Source organism: Hyperolius riggenbachi, chromosome 1 (genome assembly GCF_040937935.1).
Source record: "Hyperolius riggenbachi isolate aHypRig1 chromosome 1, aHypRig1.pri, whole genome shotgun sequence".
Taxonomy (NCBI): domain Eukaryota; kingdom Metazoa; phylum Chordata; class Amphibia; order Anura; family Hyperoliidae; genus Hyperolius; species Hyperolius riggenbachi.
This window is the reverse complement of record NC_090646.1, coordinates 495,135,280-495,151,031: the sequence shown is the minus strand read 5'-3', so window position 1 is coordinate 495,151,031 and position 15,752 is coordinate 495,135,280. Positions and strand designations below refer to the sequence as shown.

Genomic DNA, 15,752 nt, shown 5'->3' with positions numbered 1-15,752 from the left:
TCCTCCGCTGACCATGGTGAACTGGAAAAATAGTACAGAATTCTGTCCATATTACAGCCTGGGATCTCGGTGCTAAACTTCCATTAGTTAACTCAATACTCCTCGCCCCTATCTCTGAGCCTATTATTATCCCATAGCATGAGCCTTAGGGCTCCACATCCTCTCCCACACAACACATTTCTAACCGACCCAGGCCCTCAACATAAGCTGACCTCCCAGCCCTATCCTAACACTCCAAGGTCCAGGCCTCTTCAGGTGATCCTTGCAACTGTAACGCTCTTGTCCTCCCCCTCCTCATAACCATCCAAACCCTCACCCTGTACCAGACACCCATTTCACGGCAGGTGGGGCAGACGGCTGACACATGCCCCCTTATGATGCTCCTGGAGATCCCTCCTTTGGTGACCTCCTTGATCTTCGGGATACTCCCGTCCTCGACCTATATAGGGTCGCCACATTTTTCTGAAAAGGTCCTTCGACCTTTATCAGCTTCTATTTGCTTCTCTTTACCCGGAGCACCCTGGAACGTGCGGTGTCTCCGGCCTCTTCTTTCCTACCCTTCTTGCTATAACTCTTTCCTCTCCTTTCTCCCTCTCTCCTTTCTCTCCTGGGTAACCCATCTCGTGGCCTTGCTTCTTCTTGCTAACACACCTCCTTATCCTCCATGAGTGCTCATACCCTTAAAATATTTTCACACAACGTCCAGGGTTTCGGTTCCCCTCAAAAAAGATCCAAAGCATTTAACTATTACAAATCCTGCCAGGCAGACATGGTCTGCCTTCAGGAGACCAGACTATCCTCTACGTCATGCCTGAAGTACCTGAGTAGACACTTTCCTACTGCCTTCTTTGCCTGCGCCCGGACCAAGGTCCGAGGAGTCATTATTGCTATTAGGAAAAACCTCCCATTCATTTGCAACAAACAAATAGCGGACCCCACTGGTAGATACTTGATTCTTCTTGGCACACTATATGATCAAGATGTCACGCTAGCGACCTACTATGCCCCAAACGCTCACCAATCCAACTTCTATTCTCACTTCTTAAAAGTATTGAATCAACATGGCTCCGGCATGATAATTGTCACTGGCAATACTAACGCCACTTTAAGCCCCAAAATTGACAGACAGAAAAACCATGTTACTAACTCTCCATCAGATCCCTCTGACATACAGGGCACTAAGATTAAACAGCTGCTGGACAGGTATGGTCTTGTTGATGCTTGGCGGGAACTCCATCCCACTGTGCGTGACTTCACTTTCTTTTCACATGCCCATAATAGTTTTAGTCGAATCGACCACATCTTTGTCCAGCAACACTGTTTACATCTGGTCCCAGCTGCTAAAATTCATAATACCCCCGGTCAGATCACTCTCCCATATCCATTTGCTACACACCCTCATCTCCTCCCCGCAGAGAGTTTCACTGGCGGCTTAATGACTCCTTGCTTTCTAGAGAAGACCTCCTAAACCACTTGAAAGATAGAATCAAAGAATATTTCGATGATAATGATGGCTCGGTTTCTTCCCCACTAATTCTGTGGGAAGCACACAAAGCGACTATTAGAGGCTTCTTGATTGGCCAGGCAAGTCAGCTCAAGCGCCAGAGGAACTCTAAAATAGAGGAACTTACTGCCAAATTGGAAAAAGCAGAACAGGACTGGAAACAAACCCCAACACGCATTAACAGACTGGTTAGAGAAAAGGCCCGCACAGAATTGGATCTTCTCCTCACTGATAAAGTTGAGAGGCAGATGAGGTGGCGGAGGCAGATGTTCTATTATAATGCTAACAAACCCCTCGCTCTCTTGGCTCGGGTCCTAAAAAATCGCCCCCTGCATTCCACCATACTTAAAGTTCGTGACTAATCGGGTCAGGCCACAGCCAATCCCCGTAAAATCGTAGACATTTTTTCCAAATTCCTAGCGGATCTCTACTCTAACCCATCTGAAGCCCCCGAGCGGGACATAGCTTTCCTAGACCAAGCCACTCTCCCCAGGCTTTCGCCTGAGACAGCGGAACGTCTTAGCACTCCCATCACTGCCCTCGAGGTTCAAGCCGCCATCAAAACACTTAAAATAAATAAATCCCCTGGCCCCGACGGCTTTTTAGCCCAGTACTACCGCAGAACTTATAGCTCCAACGCTGGCTAAATGCTACAATGCACTTAGGGAAGGCAAACTTCCCCCCCATAATATGCTCAAAGCGCAAATCTCCATGATCCCCAAAGAAAACCAGGATTGCTATAGCCCCCATCAATTCCGCCCTATATCCTTAATTAACATTGACTTCAAGCTCCTGGGCAAAATTTTAGCCATAAGGCTGAATACAGTCCTCCCCGCCCTCATCCACAGAGACCAGGTGGGGTTTGTCTCGGGTAGGCAAGCTGAGGATGCCACGAGAAGGGCCATTCTTCTAACCCATTATCTACAGCATAGCAAAATACCTGGTGTGGCGCTGTCACTCTACATCTTCAAAGCTTTTGATACGCTTTCCTGTACCTACCTAAAACTGGCTCTCCGCAGATGGGGCCTTGACCCCAATTTTTTGAATTGGGTGGAAAGTATTTATTCCCACCCCACGGCCTCGGTACGCTATTTCGGACATACCTCTGAAGTGTTCCCGATTAGTAGGGGAACGAGGCAGGGATGCCCCCTGTCCCCCCTGCTCTTCATATTAGCTCTAGAACCATTTGCCAAATGTCTTAGGAATAATACGGATGTTAAAGGTGTAGAAAGGGCTGGCATCAGCCACAAAATATTAATGTTCGCAGATGACACCCTCCTATTCCTCACTCAGCCCCTCATTTCAATCCCTAACGCACTCAAAGCTTTCGATACTTTTGCTAAAATTTCAGGCCTTCGTATTAACGCTGCTAAGTCTAAGGCTATGAACATTTCATTAGATTCAGCAGGATATGAGGCCCTTAAGGAGACGAGTCCCTTTCGTTGGGTGCAAACGCTCCCTTACTTGGGCGTCACCTTGACGCCCTCATACTCCTCCCTTTTCTCAGCTAATTACCCACCGCTTCTAAAATCACTAACAACCTTGACGACCAAATGGTCCACGCATCCCCTGTCCTGGCTGGGTAAAATCAATTCCATCAAAATGACATATCTGCCCAAGCTATTGTATTACTTCCGCACCCTCCCAGTTAAGGTCCCAGACCATTATCTCCGATTATTTCAACACAGGGTTATGACTTTTATCTGGGGCCATAAGTATGTAAATCAACTATGTACGCCCACAAACTAGACGGTGGCCTTGGCGTCCCCCAGATCAGCTCTTATTATAATGCGGCTACCATCAGTCAACTCACCCGGCTTTTCCAACTCCAGGAGACCCCTTTATGGGTATTTTTGGAGATCCCCGATTGCACGCCTCTTCTCCCCAGCACTCTATTGTGGCTTCCCTCCAAGTTAAGAACACCTAACATGAGCCCCCCGTTGAGACACAACCTTCAAGTATGGGACTCAGTACGATACTCGTCCAATCTACAATCCCCCCATCTGCCAGTAGCACCTTAATAGGGAACCCCCTCTTTCGCCCTGGCCTTGATTGCTCAACTTCGTTTTCCTGGTGGTCGGACCACGGCTTAACTCATGTGGACCACTTTCTCACCCCTAGAGGTGTCTGTTCGTGGTCCGAGCTTCAGGAAAAACACCAAATTACCAAAACAGAATTTTTTCGCTATCTTCAACTACGTCATTGGATCTCCACACTTATTAAAGACAGGGACCTCCCGTTAAACCTAACGCCCTTTGAGAACATCTGCCTCCGCCGCCCAAGCTCTAGAGGCCTAATATCCTCTATTTACGCTTTTCTAATCCGTCCTCAGCGCCCCATCCAACATGCATACATGCGAAGGTGGGAATCCGATTTAGCAGAGTCTAAGGACAGGGAAGATTGGCTCGACATTTGGGGGAGGATACTAAAATGTTCCAATAACTTACACACAATAGAATCGGCATATAAAATTTTGACCAGATGGTACTTAGTTCCAGCCAGAATAGCCAAGGTCTTCCCCTCAGCTAGCCCCTATTGCTTTAGGGGATGTAGAGTGACGGGGGACATGCTACATACCTGGTGGTCCTGCCCTCGCCTCACCAGATTCTGGAGTCGGGTTTTCAAATTGTTGTCCGCCCTATTCCATAAAACAATCCCTAGAAACCCGTGGCAAGCTTTATTACATGCAAAAATCGACCCCCTTACAGCTAAACAAAATAAATTAGCATCTCTAGTATTTTCAGCGGCCACTATGACTATAGCCAAAAACTGGAAGAAGCCATCAGTTAGTTTCAAGGAAGTCAAGGCCAGAATGAACTCTTTTATGGTCAATGAAAAACTCACAAGCATACTTCGAGATACCCACAAATCCTTTGAGAAAATATAAGAACCCTGGATCCAGCTTGAGCACCCGGGCATGGAGGATACTCTAATCTCAAGGCTATGAGATGGGCACCTTTCTTTTTCTTTTCTTTCCTTCTTTCTTCTTCTCTCTCCTTCTTCAGCTTTACTTTTCCCCCTGGCCTCCCCTAAGTCTTGAATGGCAGAGGTTCCGCTCGCAGCTTGAGCCAACCTCCTAAGCTCTACCCCCTACCGGCCTTCCCCTTTCACCCACCCCCCCCCCCCTTTAGGCCGGCTCCTCCACCCACCTTTCATCACAGTATACCCCAGATAGCTGGTTTAATCCTCTGAGGTACATTTATTTCTTTCACAGATACTGTTCCCCTCCTCCCATTGGGCCTATTGGCCCAGGCTGTCCCCTTCCCAGTTACCCTTTGTGTGGTAGGTTCCCCCCCCCCCCCCCCCCGTGCCCCCTGAGGTACTTCGGACAACTTACCTAGTTAACCTGGGCTTCTATGCTTGCCCCAATCAGGGTTAAGTATGGCACGCCGGCTTGACGGTAAGTCTCGCCCTTTCACGTGCTTTATATTAATAATACCATTTAAGATATGTGACTTTTCTGCAGCTTATAACCAATTTGAGTCCGATGCAATGTATTCCATGAGCACTGTCGATCTATGTCTCTTTCCTCATGTTACCCACTGTTCATGTTTGAAAAATTTCAATAAAAACTTTGAAACAAAAAAAAACAAAAACAAACAAAAAAAACTATACAGGCCTCTTCTGGCAATCTGATAAAGTATTTCAAGCATTCACTGTACTTTCAAAATATCAAGCTGCCATGTTCATCAGGCTCATATTTTATGGAATTTAGTCGGCGACCCTCTATTTTGGTAGATTGCTCCATGGACGGGTAATATCTTACTAACTATAACAGGAGGGGACCCTGGATCAAATCCAGTATTTGGCAATGAGCTTAAGCGCTTCTTAAAGAGTGATTAACAAGAATTGCCTTGTGTATTTGCCTGTTATAAGTTGCTGAAAGGATGTTCAGCAAACATTTTGGGATATTTGGTAAAGGCATATCCAATATAATTGGACAAGAACTTAATGATCTGGGTCCACTAATCACCTGCTAGAAGACAGGCCACAGCCTATGGAAAGAACAGCCTGGGTCAACTAAGCATTTAGGATAGAGAATAGATGAGACATGATGGTATGTAGCCATACAAATTGGGATCAAATATGCCCTGTGAATTATATATAGATCAGTAAAGTGATCTGGCAGGCATGGAGAGATACACAACTTCTGATTTATTAATTTCACACAAATTTGGACCCTATATGGCAGGGGTCTCAGACTCGCGGCCCGCAGCCATTTGCCGCCCTCAATACAATATTTTGTGGCCCTCGTCGGCAAAAGCTTCCTTATAGTTCACTTCAGTGATCAGAAGTAATCCGCCGCATCCCCGCCACTAAACGAGGGCTGCAGAGCCCCCAAATCGCCCGGGGGGCAATCCGCTGGCATTTCCTGGAAGGGGCAGAGCTTTCAGCTTCAGCTCGGCCCTTCCTGACGTCAATCGCCGCACGGATCGCCACCTCTCCATGCCCCTCTCTGTGAAGGAAGAGTGAGAGGGGCGGGCAGAGGCGGCGATGAGCCGCGATTGTGAAATCCCTTATGCGGCCCAGCATCATCCTGACTTTGCCTCCTGCGGCCCCCCAGGTAAATTGAGTTTGAGACCCCTGCTATATGGGAATGTTAAAACATAACTTTTAATTTAGATCATTAAAAATGTACATAATCTATTAGTTGATGTGAGCTACAATTCGAGATAGGGCTTATTAATATAGAGGAAGGGTCGTGTATATCTGTCTAGAGGCAGATCACAACGACCTAAGGCCCTGTTATGTGGAGTAGAAATGCTTTTACTTTTTCTCACATATATAAAACATAATTAACCCCAACCAATCCAACATGTTACAGCTCGTTACTTTTGGCCATCGTCAGGGAAAAGTGCTCAGTGCAAGGGTGCAAAGTGGATTTTGGAAAAAGGCATTACAATATTATCACATCATCAAGAAAAATAACAAAAGAAGAGAGCGATGTGCTCTCAAGCTCTGTCAGCAGTCAAATGAGCCAGTTCACTGACCTCCTTTTATACACTATGGGGATGGGTGGATACCTTTGTGCTTTGAACCACCTCTTATTGGTCAGCATATCTGTAAATCATTCAGAAATAAAATTGATTGGTTCCCCTATGTAACCCTATACCTTCTCAAAATCACGTCTATAAACCAAAACTGAAGCAGAAATATCTTTATTGTCCAAAGGCCTGACATTTGTACCAACTGCAAAATTTGATCTTTTTGAGACTGTTAAGGATATCAACCTATTTGGGAGAAAGTTAGCTGTATACAGACACATGAACTCATTAACAGTCAAGTCCAAAAGGGAAGCTGCAAATGATGCTAAAGGTATAGAGATCTTGAATGACCTGTTGGAAAACAGGACAGGAGAGATAAAGCTGGGCATCTCTGACAGCAATCTAACAGTAAAAAGCAAGTTCTGCCCATCCTTGAGGACATATACTCCCATTCAGATATTTCTAGAGACTGTAGAAAAAGATCTGGAAGAGTTAGCTAAGATGAATGGGAAGAACAAAAATCACAACCTGAGTGCAAATGAATTGACTGCTTTAGAAAATGTGACTAAAAACAAGGAATTTATCCTCAAGAAATCAGATAAAGGTGGAAATATTGTATTGATAAAAAGAGATCAGTATATAAATGTGTTTGCAAATTTTAAACAATAAAGAATGTTATAGTAGACTGGACACTAATCCAACGGCTAATTTCTATAGAGCTTTAGAGAATCTGCTAAATCGTGCTGTGGAGAAGGAAGTCTTGGATAAAAAAGATCTATCATGTATCTTATTGAAACATCCGACAATGGCCACCTTCTATTCACTCCCAAAGATACACAAAAGGTTGGATATTCCCCCGGGGCAACCGATAATTTGGAACGGTTGCCTCACTGAAAAGATAAGTCAGTATGTTGATTTCTTCTTTAGGCCGTTTGTGACTAGTCTTCCCTCATATATTCGAGACACAATGGATCTACTCAATAGATTACAGGGAATATCTATATCTGACAATGTCTGGTTGGCGAGTTTAGATGTAGAGTCTTTGTACAACAACATAAGACATGAATTGGGCTTGGAGGCAGTAGCCTACTTCCTTAAAACTAGAAGTACCCACCTAGGACAGCATTCATTAGACTGTAAGGCCTTTTGGCCAGGGCTCTCTTCCCTTTTGTCTCACAATGCTGTGTAACATGTGTGCATACCTCTCATCCCTGTGTAAAAATATGTAGTTGATTTGTTCACTGCATCAGCAGTAATCCACCATTATCTTGTATTGTTAATTATTGTATTGTTTACCTTGTATTGCTATACCCTGTATGCTTTTGTACATGGAAGATGATGCTGGCACTAAATAAATCAATGATATCTTCAGTGTAGTCCTATAAAAAGACACTATTAAACATTTTAAAAAATGTGGGAGGTGTACTCACTTTTGTCAGATACTGTATCTATATACATATATATAGCCCCAAAAAATAAAGGGAACACAAAAAATATGACATCCTAGATCAGAATGAATGAAATATTCTTATTAAATACTTTGTTCTTTACATAGTTGAATGTGCTGACAACAAAATCACACACAAATTATCAATGGAAACCAAATGTATCAACCCATGGAGGTCTGGATTTGGAGTCACACTCCCAATGGAAAAAAACACTACAGGCTGATCTAACTTTGATGTAATATCCTTAAAGGGATGCTTAAGTCTGAGGGGAAAAAACAGAGTTTTACTCACCTGGGGCTTCTACCAGCCCCCTGCAGCTGTCCTGTGCTCACGCAGTCTCGCTCGGATCCTCCTGTCCCCATCCAGCAGCTACTTTAACTTTCGGCGACAGACTCCGACAGGCCTGGCCACGCATCTGCTTCTTAGCATTCCTGACCGCAATAGCGGTATAGAGGGCACTATTGCAGAACACAAAGAAGCAGATGTGTGGCCAGGCCTGTGGGGCCTGTCGCCGAAAGTGAAAGTAGCTGCCGGCGGGGGACAGGAGGATCCGAGCGAGACTGCGTGGGCACAGGACAGCTACAGGGCCCTGGTAAAAGCCCCAGGTGAGTAAAACTAATTTTTTTTTTCAGTCTTAAGCGTCCCTTTAAACGAAGACAAAATGAGGCTTAGTAGTGTGTGTGGCCTCCAGGTGCCTGTATGACCTCCCTACAATGCCTGGGCATACTCCTGATGAGGTTGCAGATGGTCTCCTGAGGGATTTTCTCTTAGACAGAGACATCCACCTGGACAGTCTGTGGCGTTGGTGGATGGAGTGAGACATAAGCTATGATTAACCTCCTTGCCGGTTTTCCCGACCTGAGCTCGGGGTAGAAAAAAGCAGCTGCTATCGGTGATCCCGAGCTCAGGTCGGGGTAGGCATTGCAGAGCTTTACCTTTAGTTGTGGAGTCCCGCGCGCGATCTCGCTGCGCAGCGGGACTCCAGCCTCTCTCCCCGGCAGTGTGGGGTCTTTCCCTGGCCGCCGGGATCCCCCATGTCCCCGCTATTCTTCCGGGGACCCGGCAGCCAGTTGGAGCAGCGCAGCCGTGGTGGTGGCAGCAGAGCGGTGGTGGCAGCGTGACGTCATCGGGGGCGGGGCTAACATTGAAAACGAACTTCTCTATATTAGAGAAATATAGAGAAGTTTGTTTATATGTATATTAGCGCCATCTTGTGGGCAAAGAGAAAACTGCAGCCCAGGAGCCCAGGAAGGTAAATTTTTTTTTTTATTTTGCTGCAGATCTCCCTGCCAGAATGATTTTTTTCAGGTTTTAGGGTCTGAAAGAGTGAAAAAAAATTGCACCGCTTTTAGACCCTAAAATCTGGAAAGAATCAGACCGCCAAGGAGGTTAAGGAGCCATCCAGAGCTCTGATATTCATTAGCTTTTACCTAATGTCATTTGATGTTCTAAATAAAGATTTGGACTTTTACCCTGCCATTTGGTGTAGCAGGACATCCTTTCTGGAAACCTGGCTTTTGAGACTTTTGGATCCCTGGCTCCCATTTGGCTTTGCATTGGTGGTTGCAGCAGCCCTACCTTCCATTGATGTCCCATATGTGCTCAATTGTATTCAGGTCTGGGGAATGGGCGGGCCAGTCCACAGCATCAATGCTTATACAGTATATGTGATCTACTGAATGTATGACATGCATTGAGGCCATTTTTGCTTTAAAAAAAAAATGTGTCCACTGACTGGAAGCGTGAACATGGCAATGCTGATGTACATGGATCAAACATTCTCATCGGCTTTCATACGTAAGATGACTCTGCTCACAGCAAATTCATTCTACTAGAGTACCTTTGATGGGAAAAAAAAAGAGTCGGAAACAAATACTAATGCAGCAGATTGCCAAATGACCTCAGTATCAATAACCTGGACTAAACAAATAAGAGTTAGATACTTGCTTGCATCACTCATTCCAGGAAACAGGACATTTTGACATAGCGTCTCTTGATAAAATGGCTTGTATGTTATATAATAACCATTCCTCCAGCAATCCCTGTATTTTATCTGTGATAGAAGAAAACCCACATACACAGATGTACACATCTTTAGCTTTTATTTCAGTAAAGGTTAATAGTGAGTCTGAAATATAAAGCAGTCTAACCAAGATCAGTAAGGAAAGTGCATCTAATATTTATTTACATACAGTACATTTATTCATTGTCTGGTGCAGATTAGAAAAGGAAACATTTGACTGGTTACACTGCTTACATGGGGCTGATCTGCTTATGTGTGCCTTGACTGGTGAACACTGGAGAACATAAGTGTGGGTAAACTCTTGCACAGCAGACAAGGAAAACACGGAGAAATTCACTCTGTGTGTGTTTACACTGAGAAAAGTCTGTCTAATTCCAGCTGGGGTGTAAATAAGGGCTGTCAGCTCTGTCTGAACTGTGCAGAGGTATGCCACTGTTCTGGGCTTATATGTAAACATAGGTTAACCCTTTCTGTGCTCCCATGAAAATCAGAAAGTAAACACTGCAGGATCTCTGTCTATAAGCAAGGCTAAAGGGGACATACATATGTATAACGTCATTTAATAATATTATTGACAGGACCTGTTGGCCCATCTGTACTTAGGGCATTTGAATCAGGAGTCGTTGTAACGAAGAAATGTTTTTCTTTAAAGATTATTATGCTGTTACTTATCTTTTAGCGCAGAGAGGCGGTCCTGAGTTTAGGTCCAGCCAGTCAATGTATTATGTAGTGGCCATGGGTATATTATTTGACAGTTGTGGGTGTAGGCAATGATACCATCTTTTGCAGCCCCCAAATTAGCAGCCGTGACATTATAACAGTCTGGATGTGGATTTGCAATGTTTGTGGATGAAAAAACACACTGTTTAATAAAGTTGCATTGGTGGTACACTGTCGATTTATGGTTTATTGTTTTTGAGGGGCACGCTGGCCCCTGTAGTTTGGGTGGACACACATTACCTAAATTGGACACACATTACCTAATTACGTGATTTGGTGTGAAATGCTGCTGCGCAATAATGTTGGGGGGAGGGGATGCTGGCTAATTATAATACCACAAACCACATAGTGGCAGATTAGTAAATCTTAAAGCAAAATAAAACAAAAAAGCAGTTTAACTTACCTGGGGCTTCTTGCAGCCCCCTGGACTCATCCTGTGCCCACGACGTCCATCCTAGTCTCTCTGGCAAGCAGCGCCAACCTCCACAAAGCTGGCCAGCCACTTGTGGTCAGGAGCATTCTGCAAGCGACTCAAGGCTGCGCAACTGACTGGAGGCGGCCAGCCAGCTTTGCAAGGGTCGCCGCTGCTTGCCGGAGGGACTAGAATGGAGATCATGGGCACAAGATGAGTCCAGTGGGGTTGCAAGAAGTCCCAGGTTAGTTAAACTCATTTTTTATTTTGCTTTAAATAACCCTTTAAGGGAAGGATATATTATATACTTTTGCTTTTTGGGGGGTATGCTGCCTAACTATGCTATAGAGCTAATGTGAAATGTTGAGGACATTATAACTACATAGAACTGTCTCAAAGTTCTTTAAAAACCGAAGCAGCAAAAAAGCCCCTTAGCCCTAGGTGGTGATATTATTTGTTTTTCTCCCCTCCAAAAACAAAATACAACTGTAGAAACTCTATCTTTAGTACATTTGTAAGGTTAAACAATATCGTCTGATAACCCCCACTGCTAACCACGCTGTCTGTATGAATCGGTGATTAAAAGCAACCAATAGCATTAGCTGTGCCTCATTCCCTCTTCTTCATTCAGATGATCAGTTGTTTCATTGAGTGCATGTTTTTGGTGGTACATAATCCCAGAGCAGGCTACCTATTCCAGCTGCGGCGTCTAGAGCCATCTTTGCTTCTCTATAACTAATAAACAATATCGACTACTAGCTGAGTAAATTGCAGTAACACGTTTTTGAGAAAGTTCAGACCTTTTTTTTCAGCAGACATGGTATCATGATATATTCCTGACGAGATTTCAACTGTATTGAAGCTTGGAAATGTAATCTGCTGAGCTAATGAATAAAAAGTTGCATTCCTTCTATTCTCCTGCTTCTACCAATGGAGAACACAGCACAACTCTTCTATAACTGCATTTAGATTTTCAGTTTGTAAACGCAGTCAATTCACTTTTCTGAATTATAATGCAAAACCAAATCTGGATGGATTCCTCATAATTGATTAGAACACTTTATAAATAATCAGGAAACCCCTGATTCTCAAAAGAATCACACACGTCAACCGATGCGGAGCCCCCACGACCCAACAGCCGCAGAGCCCCCGCTGCCTAAAGTCTCTGCACACAGCAAAACTGCCGCACTAAGCTCCTGCCCACAACTGCGGCGCCAACACTAAGCAGCCTCCTAGAACACAATTTCAGTTAGTATAAAGGAATCCTGACAGATTGGCTGTTGAATGAGCTGTTTCCACTTGCTAACTGCAGTTTAACTGGTTTCAGTGTGTCCACCCCATGCATTACTACTTTAAAGAGAACCTGAACTGAAAATGAAAAGTGAAAATAAACATAAACACATCAATACTTACCTCCTGTGTAGTCTACTCATCAATCTCTTTTTCCTCTCCTGTGTCCTGTTTGTCCACTGTGACCGATGGAACTCTCTGTCCTCCATTTTGAAAATGCCCATTACCCCCTAACAGCTTCCTGGTCAGATAACTGTTAAACTGTAATATCACCCACTTGAGCCATAGGGAAACATGAACATTACCTTGCACATTCAGTTGTAACTGACAGCAGCTGATATATAACTGACAGCAACTGGTATATTTCAGTTCTGACAAAATATTGTCAGAACTGGAAGGGATCACTGTAAGAAGAAAATGGTGGGCTTCTGAGAGGAACTGACGGTGAGATAAGTATGTAATATTCATTTGCAGGTACAGCATGTGTTTATTTTAAATAATTTTACTCACTTTAGGTTCCCTTTAATTATATAGATCATTGTGTCATAGTAAGGGTCATCAACTGAGTAAGTTTATTTATACAAGATTTAGCACAAAAAAAAAAGTACACCACCATCGATCACAAAATTGTTCCTGGACCGTTTTAGCAATTCTTAAGGAGGTGTGACTAAGTCCTCTTAGAGGTGTTAAAGGGAGCCTGAGTTGGGAGGGATATGGAGAGTGACATATTTATCTCCTTTTAAACAATGCATATTGCCTGGCTGTCCTTCTGATCATCTGCCTCTAATAGATATAGCCATTGACCCTGAACAAGCATTCAGCAGATCCGATGTTTCTGACAAAAATCTGACATGATTAGCTGCATGCTTGTTTTAGGTGGGTGATTTAGACACTGCCGACCAGGAAGATCTGCAGGACTGCCAGGCAACTGGTATTGTTTAAAAGGAAATAAATATGGCAGCCACCATATGTCTCTCACCTCTGATTCCTCATAAAGACTTCAGTCCATCTATCCTTTAAACACAGCCTTCTCCAGGGCATCTTCTTCATTCATGTACTCCAATTTTGAGGGATAGTGTGTGCACTCATAGCGTCCGCAGGTTCGAACATATTCCAGGAAATCTGGAGCGCCTGGAACAATGACATTATCTGCGAGGACGACAGAGCCCTTTTTAAGCAAGTTACACTTCTGCAGAAAGAAAAAAAGGCTAATTAGACCACAATATAAAGTGAGTTGTACATTTCATATTACACAGAGGGGACGTGTAAACACAGTTTTTAAATGATAAATATATTTGTTTACAAAATTACTAAAGTGAACTCACTCGCCCTCCCTTGGGACGAGTATCAGCACCCCTAAAAGCTTCATTTTAGCTCCCAGGGGCAGAGATAGTCATCTGTGTATGTTTACAGGCGCTGCGTGTGCCCCCCGACTTCTCGCGGCAGTGCACAAACTGGTGAATGGGAACATGCGTTCCCAAAGCCAATTAAACGGTCTGATGAATGAATGATCACTGCTGCAAGTTGCAACCAGAAACTGTGATCAATAACTGTAAACAAAACAAACCATCACTTTCTGCTAACTCAGGCCTTGTTCACATTATAGGTGTTTTTGTAAAAATGTAAGCAGGGGCGATTTTTAAAATTGCCCTGAAAACGCTTGTGCAATTATTCTCTATGAGAGAGTTCATGTCTGAGCAGTTCATTTGCCTCAATGGAAGGTATAGGGAAAAAGCAAAATGCTCACAAAATCGCTTTGGCAAGTGATTGCGTGAGCATTTTAAAAAAATATACATGGTATTTATTGTTTCCGGATTTTTTTCTGGATCAAAAGACGGAAGTGCTATGCAAAAGCGCTTACAAAAACGCCCACAAAAACGAGCAAACAAGCAGAAAATCACCGGAAAGCGCTTAAAAAAAAACCCACAGAAAAAAAAGCCCACCGTGGACGGACACATGAGTCGAACGCAATGTGAACAAGGCCTCAGAAAGCTATGATTTAGCGTTCTAAGTAGACAGGAGACAGTGAGGGGACACCTAATAGATGAAAAATATTACATTAAAAAATATAAAAAATATATATTTCCTATACCTATAAAAAGCTCATTAACCTCTTCTGTCCCCTCCCCCACATAACACATTTGTTAAAAAGAAAAAGTACCAAAGTGATGGAATTTAAAAGACAATACATAAATTGTTACCTTAGGGATTCAGCTTTTTAGATGGCAAGCTCACAAGGGCAGAGCTCGCTCACCATTTTGTGTCTTGGAATTTGTAATTCATTTTGTAATACATTTTATTCATTATGTTAATTTTGTCACTGTAATTACCAATTCTGCATTTTGTACCAATTCTGTATTTTGTATATTGGTGTATACCCTTTTTTTCTTTTGTTTGTTTCTTACTTTGTACAGCACCACTGAATATTTTAGCTCTTTATAAATCAATATTAATACTAATATGTATGCCATGAGTGTGTATTACTGTTATTTTTGCAAACACGAGCTTGTAATTATTTATAGAGTACAATAAAAAAAAATCTAAAGCACAAATTTTAACCTCCTGAGTGTTACGCCGCTCGGGAGGTATTGCAGCCTCAGAGTCCCCCAGTATAACTTTAAAAGATTGCACGCTTCTAAACGCGTTAGCTAGCACTAGGCTAGCTAGTACATGTGGCTGACATCCCCCCGATTGCTGTTGATCCCCCCGATCCCCAAGCTTATACATTACCCAGCCTGGGTCCAGCGATCAGCGCAGCCTCCCTGAACAGTTCCGCTCTTCTCTATGGGGAGGATCGTACATGACGTCACTGACGTCATGCGCTGACCCGATCCCCCCCATAGAAAGGACCGGAGATGTGCAGGGAGGCTGCGTGATCGCTGGATCCAGGCTGGGTAATGTATTGGCGGGGGATCGGGGGGATCAGCAGCAATCGGGGGGACGCCGGCCACATGTACTAGCTAGCCTAGTGCTAGCTAAAGCTTTTACAAGCGTGAGATCCTTTAAAAATATACTGGGGGACTCTTGGGGCCAGCGAGCGGTATGCCCGACACAGTGTCGGGCATACTGCTAAGGAGGTTAATGTTGTTATAACCAGGACAAATAATGGGCAAATAAAATGTATGGGTTTATCTACAGTAGCATGTTTTATTTTAAGGCTACTTTCCCACCAAGACGTTGCGTTTTAGGGGACATTATGGTCGCATAACGTGCCCCTAACGCAACGCATGGTGGTGTTGAAGTTGGACGTCTGATTGAGCTGCGTTATGCAGCTCTCAAAGCAGCCGCTCCAGGTTAGTGATAGGAAGTCCGGATCTTTTTAAGGATTCAGATCATTTGAATCGGATCATTGAAAAGATCCGGATCTTTG

General features: G+C 43.8%; 1 protein-coding gene across 5 annotated transcripts in view; it reads right to left on the bottom strand.

Annotated features, from left to right (window-relative positions):
- Window positions 1–12,931: 12,931 nt before the first annotated feature.
- The window catches only part of LOC137523075 (catechol O-methyltransferase-like), a 55,889-nt gene continuing 53,068 nt past the window's right edge, over window positions 12,932–15,752 (bottom strand). For all 5 annotated transcript variants that reach the window (XM_068243284.1, XM_068243275.1, XM_068243293.1 and 2 more), the window contains exon 5: window positions 12,932–13,571. In XM_068243284.1, coding sequence (XP_068099385.1) covers window positions 13,392–13,571 — 180 coding nt within the window. In that variant the 3' untranslated portion in view covers window positions 12,932–13,391. The remainder of the gene's footprint in view (window positions 13,572–15,752) is intronic.